This window comes from Cajanus cajan, chromosome 10 (assembly GCF_000230855.2).
Source record: "Cajanus cajan strain Asha chromosome 10, NIPB_CcT2T_4, whole genome shotgun sequence".
In the NCBI taxonomy this organism is placed as follows: Eukaryota; Viridiplantae; Streptophyta; class Magnoliopsida; order Fabales; family Fabaceae; genus Cajanus; species Cajanus cajan.
In genome coordinates, this window is record NC_138526.1 from 28,321,309 (window position 1) to 28,349,261 (window position 27,953).

The window sequence follows — 27,953 nt, forward strand, 5'->3', positions numbered from 1 at the left end:
TTAGATGCACTCTAAGTGGAACAAATTCACTTAAAGCGCCCAACAACTTTTTCTGAGCGAGCCAATCAGAGACTACACCTTGGAGATCAAGCTAACTTGCTTAAGCGGGTGGAATGCTTACTCTAAGTGAGTGAAATTCACTCGAAGCGACCAAGCCTTAGCTTGAAGCAAGCCAAGTTAGAGATCTTTCCCTGAAGATGCTATTAGCTTGCTTTAAATGCGCAAATTATTCACTCTAAAGGAGCAAAATTTTCTTAGAGTGGCCACAAAGGGCTTTGAGCTAGTCAAGGCAAAAAACAACTCTAGAAGGTCGAACAAGCTCACTCAAAGTGAGTTACATGGGCACTTTGAGTGAGCGTACATGAATAAAAGCCGATTACAAAATATTATAAAATAGAGTTCTTAGGAGGTCTCTATATCATACTTTTTATGAGAATAATTTTAAATAGAGAGATTAGACAAAGATCTTATGATGAATCTTATAAGTAAGGATCGCTCAAAGGTCCCTATTCTATTATGTAATCCTTAGTTATGAGTGACTAAGTTTATAGTTGGAGATTGAAGTAGCTACTATACCTATGTAATTTCTATGTGTTTTCATTTGATAAATGTCTTTATTCAGTTAATCATTTTTACCTTGTGTTTAATACTTGTGGCTTGATCAACATATATGCATGACTTTATATATAATTTTTAATTGAGGTTGAGAAACCCTTTTAAGATTAAAATATAGATAAAATGTTGATAACATTTATTGTTATGAATAAGATAAATCTTAACAGTTAACCTTTGATCCTTGACCTTAATGCATGTTGTTTAACAAAAATTACTAAGGAATTGGGATGTAAACAATCTAAAATTTCTCACCTAAGAAGTTAATGTTTAAATATAATTGTGGGTTGTTGAGTTAAATATATAATTTCAATATTGAATGAAAATTTAAGAGAATTTGCATGAGGAAAGTTAGTGAATTAATCACTGACTATTCTGATATTATAAATTCAAACTCTTCATTATACTCTATTACATGCTTTTTAATTTTATTTTTATAAATTTTACATTTCGTGTTGAACAAAGCTAAATTTTTATTAATTCATCTCTTTAATACCAAGGTTTAGTTAAAAACTTATAACTTAAGTTCTTGCGAATTTGATAACTTAAACTTTTGTCCAATTTATTACATACGACAATTGATATACTTGTCAAAAGTGTAACACCAACATCGATCCCCTGTTTGCCACTAGTGAATCTAAATTGTGCCCCCTGTAGTAGTGTAAATCACTCTTCAATTGAGGAGACTGTGTAATTGAATTTTTCAATTTCAATGACCATCATATATGTGAGAATACAAACCAAGTGCTACATCATTAGAACCAATAGAAAAATATAAGTTTATAAAATACACACATACTTCATTAGTTATAAGTCTTATGGATGATAATCAAAATTAAAATCTTAAAAGTTTAGACGCAAAGTGAATAATATCTTATTATTATAGAGTTGTGTTTGCAAAATATAATTGATAATACAACAAGATATACTAACTCTCCTATTGATAAATACAGTGTTGGGATGCAAGGAAAGTCTCACATCATTCAAACAAGAAGATGGACATGAGTTTATATATACATGATTGTCTCCATTGGTTGAGAGGCCTTTTGGGTGGTATCCAAAAGCAAAACCGTGAGGGCTAGGCCTAAAGTAGACAATATCTTACCAATGTGATGTCTATGAGTGTAGTAACCCTTAGTGAAAAAAAAGTGGTATCAAAGCCGATGGTCGACCAGGTGACCGGCTTGACGAGTATGATGGAGTTGGCAGGTGAATCTGGGTATAGGATCCCTTGTATCGAAAGTCTTCCTAATGGTGGGTAGAACCATGGTCCTTTGTTTAAGGGGATGATTGTTGGAATGCAAGCAAAGTCCCACATCATTCAAACAAGCACTACTAGAAAAGGACTCTTCAACGTCACCAATTTTACGTCGATTTTAGTAAAAACGATGTAGAAACAAAATATGATAGTATTTTTGTAATTATTTGAAAAATATAAAACAAATTTACATCGATTTTAAGAGCAAACGATGTAAATATTGAATATTTTACATTGATTTATTGGAGAACCGATGTAGAATTGAAAACGCGGTAACAATTTTGTAAATAAAGAGAAATAAAGTAAACATATCTACATTGGTTCCCTTTATGACCGATGTAGTAGTGAATAACTTTCCCTCACCCACGCGTGCCATCTCCAAAGCAAGCCCTTGCGCCATCTCCGTAGAAAGCCCTCTCCAAACGAAAGCTTCTCATCACTCTCTGAAGAATTGTGCCTGTTGTTGGAGCCAATTTGCTTTGTCATCACGTCGCCGAGAGGAAGTAAGATGCCACTGCTTATGTCGGCAATCTTGACCCTCAGGTATAAACTTCCCATTCTCCGCTGACCATCTTTCTCGCACTTTCTAGGGTTAACCCCCTTTTCTATGCGATACTCGTTTCTCTTGGCCCTTACCTCTCTGCATCTGCAACTCCTTTCTGGTATCTCTTTCTCTTTTCCCTTGATTTGTGTCTTTCTGTTGAGAATTTCGTGAATGTTGGTTTGAGGGTATGGAGTAATTTGTATTTTTTTAGGGTTTTTGTTTGCTATAAAATGAAATAGAACAAGTGGTCTTTGTGGAGATTCTAATAATTTTCATATTTGATCTAATTATGCTTACTTAACCGCCGCATTTGACTTGCATCCTTTTCTTGTCACTATTAACATTGCTACCAATGGAATTTTTAAATAAATAGTTACTGGATTGTACCGTTTGTACCTAGGTAGTTATCTCGTAGGTGAAACTTTTACCTCGTATTCTGATTTTCATATAAAATAGGCTGATAAAGGTTCCTTTTTTGTTTATTTTGGATATGGCTTGGTAGAGGACAGGAGAATCAAATGTTTTAGCTTCCACCTTTTTTACAAGTTAACTAAATCTAATATTAATGTCTTGAAAATAGTTTGAAAACTGAGCCTTGAGCCTTTGTCCTTATGGATTGTTACTTCCTAACGCTATGTATCACACACCTGGGAATGATAAAAAAAATTTAATTCTCTAATTTATTTAAATTTCTTACAAGAAAGAAGGAGAATTTCCCCCTTGCCCCCTCCCTCCTTTATTTTTGTCCTTATCGGTGGCTTATGAAAATTTTGTGTCCTTGAAGGCTTAGCCAATAACCCTTTTTCTATCCTTAATTTCCTTTTGAGAGGAATTTGGATGTGTCAGTATAGTTCCAGGCATAATGTACATGAGAGTGTAGTCAATTAAATAAATTGCAGCATTACATCTTTGCACTTTTTATCAAAGAATAACTTTAGTATAGCAGGTAATGAATTTCAAACACTTTTTCTTGTTTGTTGTATTTTTTTTTAATATACATAGCTAGAGAAAGCAAGAATTGAATAGACAAAACGTAGAGGTTAATAGTACATTGATCTAACAATCCTTGGTGGCTGACTTGGTGATTGACAGTAGCTAGCTAGAGGATGGTAGTGTAAAATGCCCATGCCAGCAAGGTGCTTTATCTGAATACATGCCACTGTTTGGTTTAGAGAGTATTAAACAATGATCACACAATTTGGATTAGATATCTAAATTGGGGCAGGGTAGGTATTGACGTGAAAGAAAGAGCAAAACAATTTGGTTTAGAAAGTTGATGTGATTTTTTTATCATATAGACATAGTTCACATTAGTAAGATAGCTTGTAATCTGTTTGATTTATGTCCCAAATACAGAGCTTCAGACAACAATGTGGGTTAAGGAGAAAGAAATACATATTAATTTTCTTTCTTTTGTAGTTATTTTATTTTGTATGAGTTTAACATATAAGATATTTTATTCTTTTAGAGAAGGAGAATTTGTGCTTATATGAATTACCTAATGAGCATTATATACAGATGATTATCTCCATTGGTTGAGATGTCTTTTGAGTGGTATTTAAAAGCAAAACCGTGAAGACTAGACACAAAGCGGACAATATCTTACTAACATGAAAGACATGTGAATATGTATAATAACTCCGATACACAACATACATCATCTCAAACGAATACAAAATCATAACATAACCTGAGAATATCTAATCGAAGAATTGTTGGTTGCACAAAATTCCCTTGACTCATCATAACTCTATCCATCTCTTGCTCCCATGTTTTTAAATCACTTTGAAAGCTGCGAACTTTCTTCTTCGACCCACTAAGGGCTCTAATGCAAAAATTTAGGAACTAAAGCAAGGGTATGTAAGCAATTTTAACTGAATAATCTTATTAGCAACAAGCAATAATGACTTTTGTATATATAGCCCTTCAACACATTTACATTCTAACTAAAAACAACCCCTACACTAAAATAAAGGCCAGTGGTAAAAAAATACGAAAAATATTCTTAAAACTAGTACATTAATTCCTGGTAGGACAGGATGCTATTCTAAACACAAAATACTGCGAATAACTCATTCTATTACTACAACAAACTCCTTCACACACAAAGACATTATTGATTTATAATTAAAGAGCAAGGGGAAGGGGAGTACATCTCGAACATGTTTGGAAACAAGTTAGAAGCATTTTCAAGAATTTCTTTATTAAAAATAAAATATATTTTCTAATAAAAAAATTCTAAAAAAATATTTTTAAATTTGTATCCAAACAAATAATTTATTCTTAACAATACTACTTATTATTTTGTAAATGTAGATTCTGGTTCATGCTTTCCTTTGATCTTTCTGCATAATCTGGACGCAGAAGCCATCCGGAAATTGTAAACCAGCAGTTCGAACAATATTTCCTCCTTTGATTGTTTGCCAACTGAAATAATTTTACGTTTCAAGATGTTTCAACTTAAATTAACACATACATATATATATATATATATATATATATATATATATATATATATATATATATATATATATATATATAATTCATGTATGGCATTGCCATTTGTCTATTTCATAATCTTACCTGTACTTTGATACCAAGTTATGAAAAAAAACAGCCATCTGAACCTTCGCGAAGTCTGCCCCAATACAAAATCTCAAACCTCCTCCAAAAGCCATGAAATGTTTGCTAGCAGCATTCATTTCCATTCCCTACATGTTTTTTGGGTCACTAAATTGATTTTTTTTAATAAGCCAAAAAATTGTAAATCTAAAAGAAGCCAGATGATTTTTTCAGAAAGTATTGTCTTGTTGTCTTTTATCATATTGTTTATTTACAATTATTTTTTAATTTTATGAAGAATGGATATTGACCATAGCATCAATATTGAAGATATGTGTCTCGCTGATAGTGCAACGACTCACACAATGCTCAAGAATAATAAATTCTTTTCAAATTTAGTGATGCAAGAAATCAAAGTTAGTACCATATTTGGTACTACAAATATAATTGAAGGCTCCGGAAGAGCTAATATATTGTTACCGGGAGGAACGAAGTTGCATATTAAAAATGCATTATATTCTCCTAAGTCTTATAGAAACTTATTAAGTTTCAAAGATATTCGTTTAAATGGGTTTCATATTGAAACAAACAATGAAGGGAATGTAGAATATCTTTATATCACGAAAATCCACTTGAATAAAAAGGAAGTATTGGAAAAATTACCTGATTTCTCTTATGGACTGTATTGCACGTATGTTAATACAGTTGAAACAAATATTATTGTAAACCAGAAGTTTACAAATCAAAATAAATTTGAGGTTTGGCATGATCGATTGGGTCATCCTGGGACTATCATGATGCGAAAAATAATTGAAAATTCATGCGGACATTTATTGAAGAGCCGGGAGATTCTTCAATCAAATATTTTTTCATGTACCGCTTGTTCCCAATGAAAGTTAATAATTAGACCATCACCAGCAAAAATTGGGCATGAATCTATCTTATTTTTAGAACGAATAAAAGGTGATATTTGTGGACCAATACACCCCCCATGTGGACCATTTAGATATTTTATGATTTTAATTGATGCATCAACAAGATGGTCACATGTTTGTTTATTATCAACTCGCAACCAGGCGTTTGCGAGATTATTAGCTCAACTAATTAGATTAAGAGCTCATTTTCCTGATTATCCAATTAAGAAAATTCGTTTGGATAATGCTAGTGAATTCACATCTCATGCTTTTAATGAGTATTGTATATCCATTGAAATTGATATTGAACATCCGGTAGCACATGTTCATACACAAAATGGACTTGTAGAATCATTTATCAAATGTTTAAAACTAATTGCAAGACCATTACTCATGAGATCAAAACTTCCAATGTCAACTTGGGGGCATGCAATCTTACATACCGCAATATTAATTCGCATCAGGCCAACAAGTTATCACAAATTCTCTCCTTTACAGTTGGTCTTTGGTGAGCAACCCAATATTTCTCATTTGAGAATCTTTGGGTGTGCTGTATATGTTCCAATTGCCCCTCCTCAAAGAACCAAAATGGGTCCTCAAAGAAGGTTGGGAATATATGTTGGGTATGAATCCCCATCTATAATAAAATATCTTGAACCATTAACAGGCGATTTATTTACGGCTAGATTTGCCGATTGCCATTTTAATGAGTTGATTTTCCCAACATTAGGGGGAGAACAAAAACAGTTGGAAAAAGATATTAGTTGGAATGAATTATCACTATCTCATCTTGATCCTCGTACTGATGGAATCATGCCTAGGAAGGCAAGAGGTGACATATTGAAGGAGTCAAGAGGAGTTGGCTAGACATGAAGGTTTGGGCCAGTCAGGGCCCAATGGGCCTGATGGGCCTGGGAAGGCCCAAGTTGAACTTTTCATGGGCCATATTTTGTTATAGCTATTTTCATATGTTTTGTATACATCATGTTAGTATAGGTATCATATATTTTGGTCTTGTATTTTGGACCACATAGAGTAGCATTTTAGGTGTTAGGCTTGTTGGGCCTAGTTTTGGGCTTCATGGGCCTTTGGGCTTTTGGTACCCAATATTGGGCTCATTTTCATTCTTGTAATTTTTCCTTTCCATTGTAATTGTTTGACCAATGTAATTAGGTCATTAGAATAGGAAAATACAAGGAATACTAAAGTATGCTAATTAGGTTAAATTAGGTTTAATTTGGAAGTCATTTAAGTTACATTTGAGTCACATGTTTAGCACCATGGGTGGCTGAACATGTGCCACTCAAATTAACCCTAAATGACTCTCAAATCACACCTAAATGCACCTTGGTACCTAAATTTTCGGACTTACACATGTGCCCCAAAGTTTGAATTCAAAATTCAAATTTGAATTCAAACTTTAGGCGCCATTTTGTGAGGCTTTAGTTTAGGCACCTATGAGTCACAATTCCGTGCATACTTAAGCTATTCTTTCACCTTTTGTATTCACTTTGAACCTTGTATGAAATTTGAGAGCCAAGAGCCGAATTTCCTTTTCAAAGTCTTCTTGAGAATTCACCTCAAAAACCTAGGAAGTTCATCTTCTTCCTTCTCTTTGAAGTGAGCAATCCTTTGATGTTCTTGAGCTTGGATGCTTCCTTCAAGGCTTAGGCCTTCATTCCGCAAGCTTCTCACCTTCCTAAGGTGTTCATTCATTCGGTAGTATCTCCTTTGAAATGGATCCGTGCCTAGAAGGAGCTTGGAGGAGTTCAATCATCACTTTTCCCACTCACTTCTATCATTTTTGGTATCAAGAGCAAGGTTCTTCAAGGAGATAAGTGCTTCATCTTTTGTGTCCGAATTTGTGTTGTTCATTGTGTTCTTCTTGTCTTCTTTGAGTTTCTATTCGGATCTAAGTGTTTTGAATCAAATTTGTTCCATAGATCCATTGTTGATTGTTCTTGATTTTCTTCCACAATCAATGTTTTAGGAACTATTTGCTTGTGCTTATTTTGAGTTTATTTTGAGTCTCTCCATTCCTTGTATGTGTCCGTGATTGGACCTCATGCATTGCATTTAGATTTTGGTTTTGAATCTATGTTTTGTCTTAGAAGTTTGTGTTTAGTCTTTATATGTTGCAAATTCCTTGAATAGCATGTTTAACCTAGTTTTATTTTGAACTTTGTGTCTACATATTGCTTTCGGTTTGTATTCATTGTTGCCTACCTATATGTGCTTTTTATTTTACCTTATTGTGTTCATGATTTGCTATTAGTCCTAGCAAGTTTCCTTAGAGTTAGGTTTCCATTGTGTTCTTAAAGTTTTCAAATCACTTTCCATTGAAAAATCTTATAAAAACATTTATGATTCAAAATTTCAAGTACTTCTAGTGCATTATCTTTGGATTCAAATTTAAAAAAAATATATACATTAAGGCTGGAAAAACAGAGTTAAAACAGAGCCTAAAGTGTTCAAAAGATCAAAAGAAAAGAGTTCATAAGGAATCCAAATCAAAACCTAAAGACTAGTGCACTAGTTTCTCAAATTTACTTGAATTTTGACCTAATTTTTGTCTAACTTGTAATCACGGTTTTCTATAGCTTGGAATCTTAGAAAAATTTGAAACAAAAGGCAAATATACTCTATGGACTCTTAACTTGAATATAGAAAAAGAAAGAATTAAAAAAAAATAGAGAAAGCATTTTAAAGTGAAAAAGCCGAGAGGTGTTCATTGATAAAAATTCATTTGATTCCTTGTTATTGTTTTGACTACTATTTGTTCTATACTTATCCAATTGCTTTCAAATTTTTTTTGTTTTGTTCATCTACTCTAGTACCTATCTAGGAACATTCCTAACTGAGTGCTAGCTTTATTTGGAGTCTTATTTTCCAGTTTTACTTGTTGAACCTCTTTGAGTCTTGTCATATATACATATTACTCTTAACTTTTGGTATAAGCTTTTCAAATTGTGCTTCTATTGCTTGTCTAGTTTTCTTTCAATAATTTCCCTGTGCTGGAAGTGGCCTCAGATCCTTGCTCAAGGATCAAGCATTGCTCAACAAAGAGTAGGAAAAGTTTGGACATTAAGACCTTAAAATTTGACCTAAATTAGTGACCAAAACTTCTCCTAAACTTCCTTCACTTGAGTGACCATTCCTTTCACCTTGCGAGGCAGCCACCATTAACCTCTTTTGTTGTGATTCTTTGCAGGTCCAGGAGCATCAAATTTGAAGGATTAGTGGCGGATTAAGACACTTAAACAAGTGTTAGAAAAGTTGAACACAAAACCGTCACTAATTGGTCACCAAAACCGCCATTTATTGCTTTCTAGGCTAGTTTAAATTTTGCAATCTCTCTTGTATTTTAAAATCAATTTGTAAAGCTTGGAGGGAGTATTAAGAAGCTGGTCAGGTATATCTAACTCCTTGTTAGCATTCTCACGTGTAGTACTATTGGAAGTGGCTTGAAAATTTCATATGTTTCAAGCTTCCACCTAGGGCAAACCGACTAGTTGATTATCCTTGCTTCCTTCAAGTGTTTGAACTTTAATTGTGTTTACTTAGTTGCTTAAATTCGTCTAGACTTGTGTAGATTTACTTGCTCACGTTTAGTTTAGTCTCAAAAACAAACAAATTGTGAAAAAGCATTCAAAATTTTTGTGAAAAGTTTTGGGGAATTGGAAGTACCACAAAGGAGTTTAGTGATTTCCACTTGAAAAGGCTTGGTTATTAAGTGGTTCTTTGTAGCTCACCTCCCTTGTCCAATATCATGTTCATCGTGTTCCAAAGCAAAATTCACAAATTCATTAATTCCGACAATAAATTCTTCTGTGATACTTCTATGACAATCCACTCTATAATCCATCCACCTTCTATTTTCAGGAATATTCATTTCTGATGCATATAATAAGACAAAATTAATTATTATAACAATTTTAATCTATTTTCTCTTGTGACACTCCTATGAGCATTAAATGAATTTTGTGTATATATATATATATATATATATATATATATATATATAGAGAGAGAGAGAGAGAGAGAGAGAGAAAAGAGATAGAGACAATTAGGGGTTCACTTCAACAATAACACTTAGTGGAGTTACTCCACTCAATAATAACACATACATTAGTCGTTTACATAGAGGCATAGTATATATATATATATATATATATATATATATATAAATAAGGTTTTGAAAATATAAGTTTTGTGTATCTTAAGTTTTAATGAGGAAACTATTGTTTTAAGAGTCTGGTAATCGATTACCTATAGGATCTATGGTAATCGATTACACATTTCTTGTAATCGATTACCAGACAATGAATTACTTATTAAAAGGTTTTCTGGTAATCGATTACCCATTTCTTGTAATCGATTACCATACAATGAATTACTTATTAAAAGGTTCTATGGTAATCGATTACCCGTTTCTTGTAATCGATTACCATACAATGAATTACTTATTAAAAGGTTCTCTGGTAATCGATTACCCATTTCTTGTAATCGATTACCATACAATGAATTACTTATTAAAAAGTTCTCTGGTAATCGATTACCCGTTTATTGTAATCGATTACCAGACAATGAAAATTATATGTTCGAAATTTACTTATTAAAAGGTTCTCTGGTAATCAATCACCCATTTGTTGTAATCGATTACCAGCAGATGAAAATTTCAAAATTTGAATTTAAACTTTATAAAATTAACAAGCCATCGAGTTTAAAATTTAAATTCATCTTTGTATCTAAGTAAAACTTTATAAAATTTAAGATCATCAAATTAGTACAACTCAAGCATAAGTGTAAGTTAGCAAGATGTTACATCTAAATTAATTATTAAAAAGATTAAAAATATTTTGTAAAATTTATTGTAGCAATTACATTCAATTATGCCAGGAAAGAAGAGACACTATGTGTTTGAGTGTTTGTCTATTTTTAAAATAAATTAAAATTAAAATAATAAACTCACTTGGTTTTTTCTTTTGTATCTTCGTCTGAATCCTCTGTTGCAGTAGTGCCAGTAATGTTATCTTCCCAAAAGATTCCTTTGCGTCTCCGAAAAATTCTTTCACTTTATCAAGAACAGTTTTTAGTTGATCTTCTGTTGGGAGCTTGAATTCAGAAAAACATAATATATTAGTGGGAGAGTATCAAAAATTATTTAATTAATTAGAAAGTATACATAATGTGGACTATTATCAATAAATCCTAACTCATATATATATATATATTGAATGATGGAAAAGCATTATGATACATTTACGCACCACTTAAGAGGAAGGCCCTTGTATTCAAATCAAATGGTGTCAACTCCAGGGGGAAGTGCGGTGCTGAAGTGAGGCTTCAAAAGCGAAATAACAAAGGCAAGTAGCCTATCCTGGAAAGAAACAGAATAAAATAATTACAAAGTATCAGATTTAATATCAACTAATTAGCAACTGTACCATTTAAAACAGAGCCCCAAAGCTCCACCTGATCAGGATGCGACATGTTCATGACATTCTTGCAATTACCATTTATTACATATGCAGCCTGCAGCAGTAAAATCAAAATTCATTTAAGAATGGTTAACTTAAGATCAAGGCTTTAAATAGTGCACTATAGAAAGTCTATCGGTGCAGAACAGCCCCTGCCCACTACAGGAGCTGCCATAGTGGCGCTGTGTTGATTCCAACAAAGTCTCTTTACCTCTCATGCAATGCAAGTAGATGTGTTTATTAATCTATTAACAATACCATTTACAGTCATTGGTAGAAAAAAGTTATCTCTTGAATTAGTAGTGTCATTAAATGTAACCACTATTTAAACCATTCAATTCAAAGGATTTTTTTATAATAAAATTAAATTTATGACATTATTCATGTAATACCTTAACTACTTTTATTGGTCTTGATTAATTAGTCATTTGTTTCTTAAATAAAGGATTAGAGGGAGTACTATACTAATTTATGAGAAGCAGAGTTACATTCAAAATTGTTTACATGTCAAAGAATCCAATAACAATTTGTATTAATAGGGATTAGGATATGCTTGTTTATAAATTTTCGAAGAATTAGGTAGTTAGACACATGCAGACTTTGGCAGGGAGTCATCATTTTAGACAAGCAAGAAAGTTTTTCGGAGAATCATTTGGTCTAGTGGCATACTAATTACCATCGAAGTAATATCATTATTCGAGAGAGATGTACAAAAAGTATATAGAAAAGTGGAACAAAACATTTTGGGAAGCTTATGAAGGTAGTATACCTACTACTGATTTTCAAAGATGTCATTCCTTATTATAGAACCTGCAGTACAAAGGCTGATAAGGAAGTAGAGGTCCCAATACTGGGCCAGAGTCAGAAAAGGCCTACAATATGGAGGGTTTATTGTAGATGGAATAAGGGCCTAGTGGAGAGTTAATTATCTTAGGTGGAAACTAGAGGGAAGAGAGATCATGTGGGAAAAGGATTATTTAATAAGATGATTGGAGAATAGGGGATCTGTTATTGGAAATCACAGTTTGTTAAGCCTTTTGCTGGGCAGAGAGTGTTTTCTCTGGGGAGGTTAAGCTCTAGTTTCTTTCTTTCAGTTCTATAATAGCTCAAGCTCTCTTCAATTCAACAAAACTCATTTTATTCAATATTTTGTTTTCTTCAATATTTTATTTTCTGGTTTCAGAATTCAGAATTATTCCAAGATCTGGAGACTATAAATCATCATAGATTCCATAGAGAACTCCTTATTTAAAAGCAGTAATAGGTTCTTCCTTGGGTAGTCCACAAAGGAAAAAACTTGTATGCAATTCCATAGGTCCAATTGATTTTGTTCTCTAATAAGAATTGAAATTTCACCTCAATAATCCACGTTGACATGTAATGGAAACCTTTATCATGCAAATTACCAAGGTAAAAGTCCAATTCTTATTAGACAACAGCACCAAAAGTACCTATGGAACTACATCTAAGTTATGTCCTTCCACAAAACCCATATATCCATTAACCTTTATAATTAAAACACATTTTATAGCAGCCAATTATCACAGATATTTTGGTCCATTACTCCATTAGCATCATTCCTTTCTTCCCAGCAAACCATCATTACCTTGATACATGCTCAATAAACCTTGAAACAACCAAGTTCCACTACTGATATCCATCCAAAACCATAAACCTAGCCCTTGACATTGTAGTTTCCTTAATATCGTATATGCCACACCAATAAACCATGTAAAGGACTCACCTTCATGCTGTCTTCACCTTCACAGGGAAGCAACAAATTACTTGGATATCCTCTAAAGTGTACCTACAAATCATAAGATACAGATTGATTGTAGCTAGCATAAAAATGTTGTAATAAATCCCTCCTAATTTCTTTAAGCAATCTTACTATTTCATTTTAAGCCCTACTCCCCTTCCCCTCCCAAAATCAAAAAATAGCTCATAGCACATGGACCTATATTCATTTGATAAGCAGCTAACGAAAACAAAACAAAAATCTTTACCGTCAAATTCCACGACCTCTCTGGCTCCAGACATAGAAGATCAAAAAGAACACCAATGGGTATATACCTGCACGAATCATGAACAAATTGGTGAGTGCAACGCGATGCGAGAGTGAAAAAAACATCGTAGACGCACCACTTAAGAGGAAGGCCCTTGTATTCAAACCAAATGGTGTAACTCCAGGGGGAAGCGTGGTGCTGAAGTGAGGCTTCAAAAGCGAAATCAACAGAGGCAAGTAGCCTATCCTGGGAGCCAACAGCTGAAAGTGAAGAGAAGCGTCTACGATGACTTAAGAAAGAGTGTGGGATTGAAATGAGATGAAAACCTAACTTAAGAGGAGGAGGGAGAGTGCGTCTACGATGACTTAACAAAAAGAGTATGGGATTGAAGTGAGATGAAAACCTAACTTAAGAGGAGGAGGGAGAGTGGTTCATATTTTTCAGGGGCGCGGGAGGGAAATTATTTTCCTATTTATTTTCAGATTTTTTTTAAAACACTTTTTTAAACAAATTCTACATTAATTTTATTAACTATAGTCATTTTTTAACTAAGTTATTTAATTTTAGTTTTTACAATAATTTATTTTTTATGAATTAACTAAAATTTTGAAATATATTTTTTAAAAAAATAATTTTTTAGTCAATACGGTGATTAAAAAGTATTATAATAAATAATTTTAATTATATTTTATCACGTTTTAATCAAGTGAGTGAATGATAATGAATTAACTATAATTCTAAAATATATTTTAATTAAAAATAATTTTTTGGTAAATACGGTAACTAAAAAGTATTATAGTAAATAATTAAATTAAAAAAGAATAAATTTTATAATGATTATTTTTTTAATAATGTTAAATTAAATATTCTAATTATTTTATAATAAATTAAAATGAAAATATAATAAAATATGTTAACTGATATTTTAAATAAAATATATTAAAATATTATAATCAAAAGAAATATAATATTAAATCAAAATATTATATAAATCATAACTAAAATTATAATAAATATTTTGATATTAAATTTATTATATATTAAAATTAATTACATATTTGTATCGAAGAAATTGCTCTAGATTTTAGATTTTATTTATTATGTTTTATAATAAATAAAATCCAATATTAATTACATATTTGTATACTTTATCTTTTAATCAATAATTTTATTGAGTTTTGCTTATATATATATATATATATATATATATATATATATATATATTTTGGACAAGATAAGAAGATAAGGAAAATTATCCTTATCATGTGTGTTTGGATGAAAAATATTACAAATTTAAAGAATTTTAAATTCTTACTATTTGAATTATTTGATGCTATGAAATTAGAAAGACATTTTTCAATAAACAACTAAATTAGTTAATTATTATTTATTTTATATTTGTGGACATTATCTTCTTATAGTTATTTTAATGAGTTTTATAGAATATTTTAAATATTTTTTAATAATTATTAGTATTTTAATAATGAATATTTATGAAAATTAATTTTTGTAATATTTTGATTTTTAAGTAGCCAGAACGGGCCGTTCTCAAACTGCAATGGGCCGTTCTAAACTACTAAAATAGCCTATTAAAACTAAAGCGGAACAGGCCGTTCTAACACATAAATTTATGATCAATACGCAAATACAGAATGGTCCGTTCCCATAGTGGAACGGGCCGTTCTAAACTAAACTACTAAAATAGTCAGATGTTTATTGTATGGATTAGAGTGCTCTGTAGGTTCTTAAGAGAACCATGAGAGAAACAAACAAACTATACAAGTTTATATTTTGCTTTTTGATTGTTCTGTTGTATTTCTTGTTGCATGAGATGTATGAATATCTATTTAATTCCACAAATAGATGAGTTTTGATTTGAATTAAACATGTTTGATATTTCAATTATGAAAAAAATTAGGTTATTCAATTTTTATTATTTGTGTTATGGTATGTGGGGGAGAGGGTGTCACACAAATGATATATAGTTATTATTAATAAATAAATAAAATATATATATTATTATTTTTATAATATTATTGATAAATTAATATCAATAATATTATTAGTATATTTATAGATAAACTAATAATTTGATAAATATAACTTATTATATATTAATATACTTTTACAAAAATATAAATATATTAATTATAAATATACATATTTTATCTACTATATTTTTATTTTTGTAAAAGTATATTAATATATACTAAGTTATATTTATCAAATTATCAATTTATCTATAAATATACTAATAATATTATTGATATTAATTTATCAATAATATTATAAAAATATACTAATAATATTATTTGATCTATGCATTATTTGATCTATGCATTAACAATTTTAAATTGAACAGTTTGATCGTTAAAATTTAATGTTGAACATAAGTTATTGAATGAAGTAAGTCTATGTAAACTTACTGTTGGAGTAAAAGGATCCCTATTCATATATTAAATTAGGTTATCACATACCATTATATACACTTCATGTCTTTAAATCTTTTAATAAAAAGTAAAATTAATAATTAAAATTTATTTATTTATTTCTTAAGAATTGAGGGTTATAATATTATCCATTATTTTGGAGACAAAAATCAGTTACAAGATGACGTAATATATTTTCCCTATATAGATAATCAAACAACTATATATTTAATTATTTTTCTTCCATTCATTATCTCTGTCTCTCTGTCTCTCTCTCTATATATATATAGACAAACAGGTTATACTAACACTGATACCGGGTGTAACTTTTATATATTAAATATTACACACCGCTTGATAATTAATTATATTATGAATAATAATATATATATTTAATTAATCTTTATTTATATACTTACCTTTATAATTAACAATCTACTTATTTCTAATTTTTATATATAGATTCATTGAATTTTTAAATATAATACTCATATATTTATACTCATTACCTATATTTTACAGATTTACTACTTAAATATAAAATTCACAATATTAGGATACTTGAAAACACAAGATCGAGTAATACCTGTCATATTAATAACTTTCATGCAAAATAAAATATTTCCATTTTTTAGGTTGTGCTTATTTCTTTCATAAATCTAAATTAGATTATTTTATAAGTTTGCTTTTAAGAATAAAAATTAAGAAATTAAAGGATATTATTTTATTAACAAAAAATAAGAAATTTTTAATTTTTAACTAAAAATTTAAATTTTAAAATTAAAAATTATGAAATTAGAAAGATATTTTTCAATAAATAACTAAATTAGTTAATTATTATTTATTTTATATTTGAGGACATTATCTTCTTATAGTTATTTTAATGACTTTTATAGAATATTTTAAAGGTTTTTAATAATTATTACTATTTTAATAATGAATATTTATGAAAATTAATTTTTGTAATATTTTGATTTTTAAGTAGCCCAAAACGGACCGTTCTCAAACTTGGGCTTCTACGCTCTTAAGTAAAAAGAGTTGCGCCCTGACTATCAGCTATAGCTTTTGGCCTAGTGGCCTACCATGGTCATGTAATCGATTACCAGTATGTGTCTGCTTGTTAGAGCTGTCAAAGTGGGCTCCAGCTCGTGGGTCAACCCGGCCCACCTTGAAAACGGGCCGGGCCGGGCCGGGCCAAAAAAATTAAAAAATTTATGATGGGTCAAAAAATGTGACCCGGCCCACTTTCGACCCGGCCCACCCGGGTTGAACCCGTGGTGGGCCGGGTGGCCCACCTGACCCACTTACCAACCCATCCCCTAATTAAACCCACTAACAACTCACTTAACTATTTATTATTATATATGCATTATTTTAATAAGATATCATTTTTTTATAGATAAAGATAAAATCAATGTTAAATAATATGACATTACTATAAATTTATCTATCCAAACCTCTAATAAAATTTAATATTGATGAATAATCACTCTCATGAAAGATTTTTTATTTTTTATTTTTTTAATTTTTTAAAGTTGCACACTTATTAATTTAATTTTAATGTTGTACCCATGATACTTAGTTTAAAAATTTTTACTTTAGATTAAATATTATTTTATATTAAAATTTATTTTAAATTATAATTTTTTTTAAATAAATAAGGTGGGTTGGTGGGTTGCCCGTTTAGCCCACCAACCCGTCGTGGACCGGGCTGGGCTAGAAAATTTTAGATAATAAACTTGGTGGGCTAGGCCGGGTTGGCCCACTTAAAAAGTGGGTTGAGGTGGGCAGGGCCAAACGGGCCGGGCTGGACCGTTTTAACAGCTTTTGTTCAGGTATATAAAATTAGAAAGATATTTTTCAATAAATAACTAAATTAGTTAATTATTATTTATTTTATATTTGTGGACATTATCTTCTTATAGTTATTTTAATGACTTTTATAGAATGTTTTAAAGTATCAGCTATTGGTCATGTAATCGATAACCAGTGCATGTTTGCTTGTTCTGATATATGTAATCGATTACAGAGTAGTGTAATCGATTACCAGTGCTAATTCACTTATCTGGGTATAGTGTAATCGATTACCATGTAATGTAATCGATTACCAGTGCCAAAAATGCAAAGAATCTCAAAAAGGTGTAATCGATTACCATAGTCATGTAATCGATTACACGACTCATCTGCACTTAAAAAAGTGCAGTTCGTCTTCTTCCTCACGAAAGAAAACCCAAAACCCTCCGCGCCCTTAGATCTTCAAATCCCCATATCTTCCTCAAATCTTAACCAAATTGAGCCCCGTTTGTTCCATTCTTCATCGTTTTCAAGTCTCTTCAACTCTATCGATTGCATTTTTCAAAACAAACACTCAAATGGCAGAATCATCCAAACGTCATAAGGGTTCTTTGTCTCGTTCAACCACCGCCAGGCGCCACCAACAGCCTCCCTCCCACGACGCCCCTACTCCTACGAATCCCATTCCGTACGCTGGACGTGCTCTCGCTCTGTTCTCCACAGACGAACAACGAGATAAGTACTACCAGTTATTTTCTGAGAGAAATATTGTTGATCCCAAATATATCAGTATTAATTTTTTTGAGGATGAATCTTTTGAGTGTTATATGATTTTTAAGAATTCTGGGTTAGTAGATTTTATGGCTATGAAAAACCCTGTTTATCCAGAATTAGTTAGGGTCTTTTACAGCAATTTGGAAATTAGGAATGGAGTTCTTTACAGTGAGGTTAAAAAGATTCCAATAGTGATAAATCAGTCTCTGTTCCGGGATTTATCAAAATTAAAAGATCAAGGTACTCTGTTTGAGGGAACGATTCCGGATACATGGAAACCAGAATATTCCCATCCCAATGCCCGAAGTATGATTTGTGTGGATAATGTTGACATGGCTGGAAGATTATTGGCTGGCTCAATGAAATTTGATTATAGAATCATGCATTACATAATTGTTCGGGTATTGCTTCCACGTACGACTAACCTTGCACAGGCTTCAGAAGAGGACTTAATTTTGATATGGGCTTTAATCACTGGCCGAGAATTTAGCTGGGCTCATCTGATTAGGAGTCGAATGAAGAAGGCCTTGCGGGTTAATGCTTCTCTTCCATACCCACATTTTGTAACTACTATTTTTGGAACATTTTAAAGTTCCTTTGGAAGATGAAACCTGGGTTCCAGTTAAGAGGGTCTTTGAGATTGGAGCAAATGCAATTGCTTCCTTTGGGTACAAGAAAACACTGGACAACACCTGGGTCAGGAAGCAGGATTTTTAAGCAGTAGACACTGACGATCGAACTCCGTCACCACCTCCTCAAGATCCTTCATCAGCACTTCTCTCGGATGTTCTCAATGAAATTAGAGATCTCCGGTTCTATGTTGGTGAACGTTTTGATTCTCTTGACACTCGCATGACTCGTCTTGAGGAGGAAGTAAAATCTCTTAGACGCCCTTCCAAGTAGCTAGTTGACTCTGATTCTGTTATTTGCTATTTTAGTTTATCTTATGTTTTGGACTATTTTTTAGTCAATTTCTGGATCTTTGATTAGTATGTTTTAGATTAATTCTGCTCGCTTGACTCTGACTATTTTGCTCATAGGACATATTGTACTTTTGTTTCTGAATGGTGTTTGTTTATCTTATTCAATTTTTTTATATATTGTCTCATTCCTTTTGATGTTGCCAAAGGGGGAGAGAAAAAGAAAGAAGGGTCCTGATCAAATATTAGATATTTTGAATTGAACAATTTAATCTGATCATTACAACTGTCTATTTAAAGTCAAATTTTTACAATATAAAAATTAACATCAAACAATGATTTATTAAGGGGGAGACTAAGGGGGAGTGATCGATATACACTGTTTTATGTTTCTTTCCATCTACAGTATGTTGTCATCATCAAAAAGGGGGAGAAATATTGCATAAAGTTCTTGGCCATTTAAAATAAAGAATTTCAAAGAAAACCCAAATATGATTTATATTAATAAGGTTTTCAAAATAAAGGTTTTCAATATTTTAAGTTTTAATAAGGAAATTATTGTTTTTAAGAGACTGGTAATCGATTACCATTCCATGTAATCGATTACCAGAAGATGAAAATTTCAAAATTTGAATTTAAACTTTACAACGTTCCAATCATTTTGAAAATAAACCGTTGTAATCTATTACCAAGTGTTGTAATCGATTACCAGAGCATTTGTGAAATTCTTTGAAGTAGTAGAATTTCAAATTCTCCCAAAAATGTAACAATTTGAAATTTCTCATATTTTTTTCCCCTTATTTCACTTATATATTTTATCTTATATCTTCATATTTTTAATTATTGAATATTCAAAAATACTTTAAAATTTTTTAAATATTATCGAAATTAATTTTTAAAATTATTAAATATTTAAAAATTGGTTAACATTTTTTTTATCAAATTTTATTTAAAAATCTCAACATATAAATATCTTTTTAAAAGCAATTTTATCATGATAGAATCAGATTATCATATATCCAAATTAACAATTTAAAATTTAAAAAAATTGAATTGACTTATCCAAACAAAATATTTTAACAATGATAGAAATTGAAATCAAAGTAATTCAAATATCAAGAATTTCAAATTCCTTGAATTTGTAAAATTACTCATCCAAACACACCATAAGGGAATGCAATTGTAAGAGACAATTATATGAGTAAGATGTTTATTGTATGGATTAGAGTACTCTGTGGGTTCTTAAGAGAACCTGAGATAAACAAATAAACTATGTAAGTTTATATTTTACTTTTTGATTGTTCTGTTGTATTCCTTGTTGCGTGAGATGTATCAATATCTATTTAATTCCACAAATACATAAGTTTTGATTTGAATTAAACATATTTGGTATATTTCAATTATGAAAAAGATTATGTTATTCAATTTTTGTTATTTGTGTTATGGTATGTGGGGTAGAGGGTGTCACACAAATGATATATATTTATTATTAATAAATACATAATATATATATATATATATATATATATTATATTTTTATAATATTATTCATAAATTAATATCAATAATATTATTATTATATTTATACATAAACTAATAATTTGATAAATATAACTTATTATATATTAATATACTTTTACAAAAATATAAATATACATATCTTATATATCTACTATATTTATATTTTTGTAAAAGTATATTAATATATACTAAGTTATATTTATCAAATTATCAATTTATCTATAAATATACTAAAAATATTATTGATATTAATTTATTAGCAATATTAAATTATTAATAATATATAAATTTTATTTATTTAGTAATAATAAATATATATCATTTGTTACATTAATAAAAATTATAGTATATGTTAACTTAAATAACCTATTTGTGACGGAATTTTGAGAGGGAATAATCCGTCACTAAATTTTTTCATTTTAGTGACGAAATTTCTGACGGATTTTTTAGAGACGAAGTCCATTCCGTCACAAAATCCGTCACAAACATTTTTTTTTATTTAGAGATGAAATTTGTGACGTATTTTTAGAGACGAAAATTTTTCCGTCACAAAATCCGTCACAAATTTTTTTTTTTGATTCAGTGACGAAATTTGTGACGGATTTTTAGAGACAAAATAGATTCCGTCACAAAATCCGTCACAAAATTCAATAAATTCTAGTCCGTCACAAAACTTAAAATTCCCTCACAAAATGCGTCACTATTAGCGATGCTATTTTTTCCGTCACAAAATTCGACACAAATATTAATTTTTCTAGTAGTGACATATAACTACATACCCAATTAATCTCCTTGTATAATCATCAATGCATTCCCTTAAGGTTTCCCAATAAATCCATAGAGATCTCAAATCATACAATTACAATCTCAAAAATTGAAATTAATCATTCATTCAAGCAACTCGTACAGTTAATTACATACAAGAAGAACAAAAAGTGAAACAGACATAACTGGGAAAAACCCCTTAAACATGAGCATACAACAAACATAGGATTGGGGGTCAATCCCACTATTCGACATACAAACTCACACTCAGAGCGTGATCTCTCACTCCCCCTTACTTGGATAATATCTAGATGACGGGTGCATGGCTCCAGGATGATTTCCTTCCTACTCTTGTTCTCTGAATTCTGAGGCGCGTACGTGAAAATAGAGGTGTAAAAGGGTTTGATCAGAAAATTATTCTTTTAAAAACCTTAACCTTCCCTTAACCCTCCTTTAGTTAAAACACTTAACTACAATTACACATTCCCTTCCCTTTTAATAAATATTATAATAACCTTTAGTAAAATCATTATATATTATATTTTAAAATATATTAAATAATTAAAACAAATATTCAACAACCCCTACTAATAAAATAAAAATATCAAAATTATTAATAAAATACTTAATTATATTTTATGAAAAATGGGGTGTTACACACCATACAATGGTAGTCCTAATTACCTGCCAATATCCTTACTCTGTTGTTAAATGTATCATAATTGGAATAAAGTTAAAGTGGGATTCAAACTTTTGTGCACTACAAGAAAACGGTGAATAAGCGGCGAAAAATAAGCGTCGGCTAATAGCTGACGCAAATAGTGTCGGAAAAGCCGATGCTATTTTAAAATGTAGCGTTGACTTTTCCGAAGCTAAACTTAAAATAAATTTAAATTAAATATTTTAAGTTTAGCGTCGACTTTGCCGATTATTTAAATATAGCATCGGCTTTTCCGACACTAAACTTAAAATATTTAATTTTAAATTAAGTTAGTGCCGGAAAAGCCGACGCTATATTTAAAGAATAGTGTTGGCTTTTTCGACGCTAAACTTAAAATAAATTTAAATTAAATTTATTTTAAGTTTAGCGTCGGAAAAGCCGACGCTATATTTAAATAATATACGTGCTTCGAAATAGATAAAGAATTTTTTCAATGTTATATACTGATGGCAACCCTCCTTGCATGGATTGAGTTAAGAGCGTGAAAGAGGGATGACCGGACTCCTTGGATCATGGAACTCAAGGTTTCTAGCCTTGGAGATGGAGATGGGCGAATGATGTTTATGGAGGCTAGGTGTTTGATGAAATGCTAAGGTGGTACTCTAGGGTTTTGGCTCACTTCATTGATGGATGAAGGCCACTCCTAAAGGTGAGAACACTCACGGTGAAGATGAGAAGGATAGGTGGCCGAAATGACCAAGGGGACTAAGGAAGAATATTAAGGCACAAAGGCTCTCTTAATATCATAAATTCCAAAGTGGTATCAAGAGCCAAGGTTCTTCAAGGGTAACATCTAGTACTTTTGTGTCTTCTTTGAGTCTTCTCTTTGTATTTTTGCTTTCGGTCACTTTCTTCCTCCTTGCTTTCTTTGTGTGGTCGAATAGCTTTAGGGTTCACACCTTGTCCTTGTGAGCCTTCCATGCCATTTTAGGTTTCCATGTTTTAGGGTTGCCATGCTTTTCATTTTTCTTGAGTCTCATATGAAAATGCCATAAACATGCTTTTTGATTTTTGAATCCACCTAAGTTTTGTCATTACTATTTCCTATATTTTGTCTACATAAATTCCATGTATGTGCCAAACACTTTGCATGAAACACATGAACAAAAGATATGCCATATTGCATGATAGTGGGCGTGACATTTAGAAGCTTTTTAGAGGTCATTCATGCATGCTAAATAGTTCTAGCATGTTCCTTGTAATTTTGAGTTTCCATGTGTGAAATGATTCCTTGCACATACATATAACTTGCTGCCCACTTTTTCCCTTGCATTCCACTTGTTTTGGTTAATTTTGTATGCTTAAAGGAACCCTAAAAGAATCTAAGAGGTGGCTGAAAAAAAAAAAGATTGTGCAAACAACTTGTACTAACTAGTACAAAACCATTTCCACTAAAAGATTCCTTAAGGTCCCTCTAAGAAACCGCCACTTGTCATCACTTCTTCTCCTAAATTTTTAACCTAATTTTTGACCATCCACAAGTGCAAAACCTAAGCAACATATGGGCTTAATTTAACAAAAAAATTCGGACCCAAGACATATTAAAAAAAGAATTGCCGTGAAAAGAAAGAAAAAAGAATAGAACAAAAAAAAATTCTTGGACCAAAAAGGACTTGTTGCTAGACTTGTGGACTTGGACAATTACCTATGCATTTGGGAGTTGGACTTATGACATTTTTACCTTATTTTGGGACTTTCCTTTGGCTGGACCGAAACACCAAAAAGAACTTAATCAAGTGGACTAAACACTAACCTAATTCTAGTGCCTTTCTAGGATTATTCTTTGTGTGCTTCCTTTCCTTGATTGAGTCTTAATTTTTTGCTTGTCTTTCTTGGCCTCTTTTGTTTTGTCATCTTAAATCCTCTTTGAGTTTAGCCTTTCTTAATTGTGCTTTTCAGTTTTTATTTCTTGGACTCTTGCTTTGGGTTGGTTTTAACTTCATTGTAGGTCAAAACCACTCTAGTCAATTTTCACACCTTTGGTGGATTTGAGTGGAGGGGTGAACCGAATCCAAGCCTAGCCTTTGGAGGGACTTACACCACACATAAAGGAGTGAACAAACACTTGGAGAGGTCTAACATGTTTGTTCATTGTGAAGGAACCCATTTGGAGGAGTTTGAAGACTTGAATCTTTGTTTTACTTGATTTTTGCTTAATTTTTTCTCTCTCGGCCTCTTTGTGTTTTTGGCCTTAGCTTCTTTATTTTGGTTTGTAATTTGGCCATTATTAAACCTCTTCTACTTGGTTTTAGTTCGTGTAGTTGAAGGTGATTTGAAAACCTTCACCTAGGACCTCGACTAGAACATATTTTAAGTGCTTTTCTTTTGCATGTTTTAAAGCTTTTAGTAGTATAATTGCTTAGGACTTTATCTTTGTGCAATTACGTTTAGAAGGCTTGTTTTGCCTACTAGGGGTAACGTGCACACACTCACCTTTGATTGTGCCAATTCGTTTTTGTAAGAGAAAGTAGAAAAGGCTTAGTGATTTTTACTTGATAGGGCTTGGTTATTAAGTGATTCCTTGTAGTCCACCTCCCCTTGAAAGTTCACTTTGTGCACTTAGGCCTTTCCTACCTATCTTGCACTTTGAAAACCTTTTGTGAAAACCATTTTTTATCACTCACTCTTTGTGAAAACTTTTCTAACCCCTTTGAAAACAATTTGTGAAAACCTTTTTCTTGATCAAAGATGAGTGATCATTTTAGTGCACATGGTCATAATTCTTGTAGTACTAGGTATAGTGTTAGGGATGAACTTAGGCAACTCAAGGAGTACCTAAAACAAAATATAAAAAGAGAGGAAGAATTAAGACAAAAAGAAAAAGTGTTTGAAAAGAATAATGAGGAAATAAGAAATTTACTTGCAAAGTTGGTAGAAACTAGTGGATCCAAACCTAGGATTGTTCCAACTAAATCTCAAATAGGAAAAGAAGTTAGAGTCCCTAGGAGTATGCATGAGGAGGAAAATACAAAAAGAGAGGAAGAACTTAGAAGAAAAGAAAAAGAAAAGAAAGAAAAAATGAAGAAAAGCATAGAAAAAGTTCAAGAGTGGTTAGAAAATGAAAAACAACAAACACTCTTAGAGAAGAGTAAGGAGGATAATGTTTCCTCCAAAGGGCTTATGCTTGAAGAGAGTCACTTTCCCATAGAAAATGATTTAAAAGAAACTCTCTTTATTCATCAAGACCTCAACTCTTTCTCCCATGTTGCCACTAGTCATGAAGTGGAGATTCAAAAACAAACCCTTTTTAAAGAAAAAGAATCTCAACTTCAAGATTTAGTGAAGAAGAAATGGACTTCACTTAGTTCCACTTCTTGTGCTACTTCCTTGGTGGTGCCCAAGGTAGATAGCCTTCCTTTGTGTAGGACTTTTCCTACCTTAGTTGTGTCAATAATGCACCCAATTTATGGAATATATTATTTGTTGGATATAACATATGAACCTTCAAGGTTCCTTGTGACAAATTCTTTTCATAACTATCCAACAAATAATATAATCCAAAATTGCTTAGGAAATTTTCTAGTTGTATTTCCTTTGTTTTCTAGGAAATGCCTAGGTTACCACATAGGGTACTTTAGGCAAGATGTTCTAGTTTTTAGGACTAATGCATTAGTGTGCTATAGTTTTAGTCTTTTTACCTTTTTAGGTTTTAGTTATACACCTAGACTTCATCATGGGGAGGATCATATCCTTAGCATTAGGGAGTCTAGTCTTTTTAGTTTAGAAAATCTTTTTAGCATTTTTAGTGGCACTCCTCTTAGGATGCACTTTCCATCTATATCATATACTATTACCTCTCATGCTTACTTTTATGTTTTTGTTGGTCATGACGTCCACCATAAAGAACCTCTTGATTTGAGGTCAAATCCTTTTCAAGAGGGAGGGAATGATGGAATAACACTAAGGTCGAGAAGACCAAGAGGTGATATACTAAAGGAGGCAAGAGGAATGGGATAGTAAGGCCATTTTTGGACCTTAGCTCCTAGGTTTTATAGCATTTATTTCTTTATTCCTATTTTGCCCTTGTCTTTAATTTCCTATTTTACCCTTGTATTTTGGGGTATTTTAGTCATACAATTTATTTTACTTGTATTTCCAATTTTACCCTTGTATTTTGGGGTGTTTAGGACTTAGAATTTATTTTCTTTTGTATTTCCCATTTTACCTTTGTATTATGGGGTGCTCTAGATTATTAGGGTTTTTAATTTTGGGCTAGGGTGTTAATTAGAGGGTGACACATTTTTGGTGCTTATTGGGTCTATTTTTGGTGTTAGAAAGGCTTAGGCCCAAGTGGAGGGCAAAGGTTGCATGGTCTTATCATGCACCTAGATATAGCCAATCTAAACCCAAAGATTCCATCCTTGGCCACCAAGTTGCATCTAGGGTTCATTTGCATTTCATTTGGAATGCATTTGCCTACTCCAAATGCAACCCTAGATGCCTCCCCTCCTATAAATACCCAATACCCCACCACTTGTAAATACTTTGGATATTGAATATAAAGAGAGCCTTTAGTGCCTTTATATCTTTCCTTAGTCACCCTTGGCTATTTTCGGCCAAACCCTACCATCTCCACCTTGAGAGAAACAACCCTAGAAGTGGCCTTCATCATCATGAAGTGAGCCAACCCTAGAGTACCATTCTCAAGCATTTCCTCAAACACCTTCTACCCAACCTTCATTTTCGTCCATTCCATCATCATCCACCCTAAAACCTTGGTCCACCTTTGAAGAACTTGATCCTTGGAGAAGGCGTCCTCCTCCTTGCTCATCATCTCAAGTTCATGCAAGTAAGGATGCCATCATATACGCATAATGTGTTCTAGTACACTTGGTTATCAAGTTCACTTAAGACCTCAAGGTTCACGGATCGAGTCCCAGGAATGTTAAAAATACGAATGAATAAATGATAAGCGAGAAAAAGAAGATAAAGAAAAAATAAAATAAATTTTGTGTCAACATAGTGTCGGCTTAACCGACAATAAAAAAAATAAATTTGTTAGTGACGGCTTAGCCGACACAAAAAAAAATTGTGTCGACTTATTTAGTGTCGGCCAAAAACTGACGAATAACCGACAATATTACGTTGGTTTTTATGATTTAGAGTCGTCTTTTGACCGACTCTAAATTGAAACATTCTTGTAGTGGTGGTAAATCCATAGCACTATCCAACCAGTGAAGCCATTCCTTTCATACTTCATCCACCTTGTCTCATGTACAAAATATGTGAGAAGTAGATTCTACTATTATTTTGCAGAAAACAAACATCTTGTCTTTTTGTTCCAGTCACACATTTCTTCCAGACAAATTTCAGTTATTGGTAAGCCAATGTGGAACAATCTCCATGTAAAGATCAAAGCCTTTGGTTGAGCTTTAAGATTCCAAATTTATTTAAATTTAGTATTTATTTATTCCCTTCTCCTAACATCTTGAATTGCATTATAGGCTAAACTGACTATAAAAGCCCTAGAAGGTTTGGCTAACCATATCCAAGCATCTTGTTCCTCTTTTCTTAATTATAACTATATTTTATATCATTAGTTATAACTCCTCCATTTGAGTCATTTCCTATTCGAACCAGTTCTTGCACTGAGAAAGCTCCTACACCCAATTACCATTAGTCCATACTCCCATATTTATTATCATGTCATGTT

General features: G+C 31.7%; 1 protein-coding gene and 1 long non-coding RNA gene across 2 annotated transcripts; one reads left to right on the top strand and one right to left on the bottom strand.

Moving 5' to 3' along the window:
• Positions 1 to 2,145: 2,145 nt before the first annotated feature.
• LOC114916422 (uncharacterized) lies at positions 2,146 to 9,473 on the top strand. The gene is made up of 2 exons (XR_014430101.1): positions 2,146 to 2,413; positions 9,102 to 9,473. It is a non-coding gene; the product is annotated as an uncharacterized LOC114916422 (long non-coding RNA).
• Positions 9,474 to 11,189: 1,716 nt separating this feature from the next.
• LOC145952408 (autophagy protein 5-like) lies at positions 11,190 to 18,123 on the bottom strand. The gene is made up of 6 exons (XM_083064766.1): positions 18,093 to 18,123; positions 13,513 to 13,636; positions 13,377 to 13,443; positions 13,115 to 13,177; positions 11,366 to 11,425; positions 11,190 to 11,270 (listed from the first exon to the last, which is right to left on the bottom strand). The coding sequence occupies exons 1-6, from the start codon at positions 18,121 to 18,123 to the stop codon at positions 11,190 to 11,192; spliced, it is 426 nt and encodes a 141-aa protein (XP_082920892.1).
• Positions 18,124 to 27,953: the final 9,830 nt, after the last annotated feature.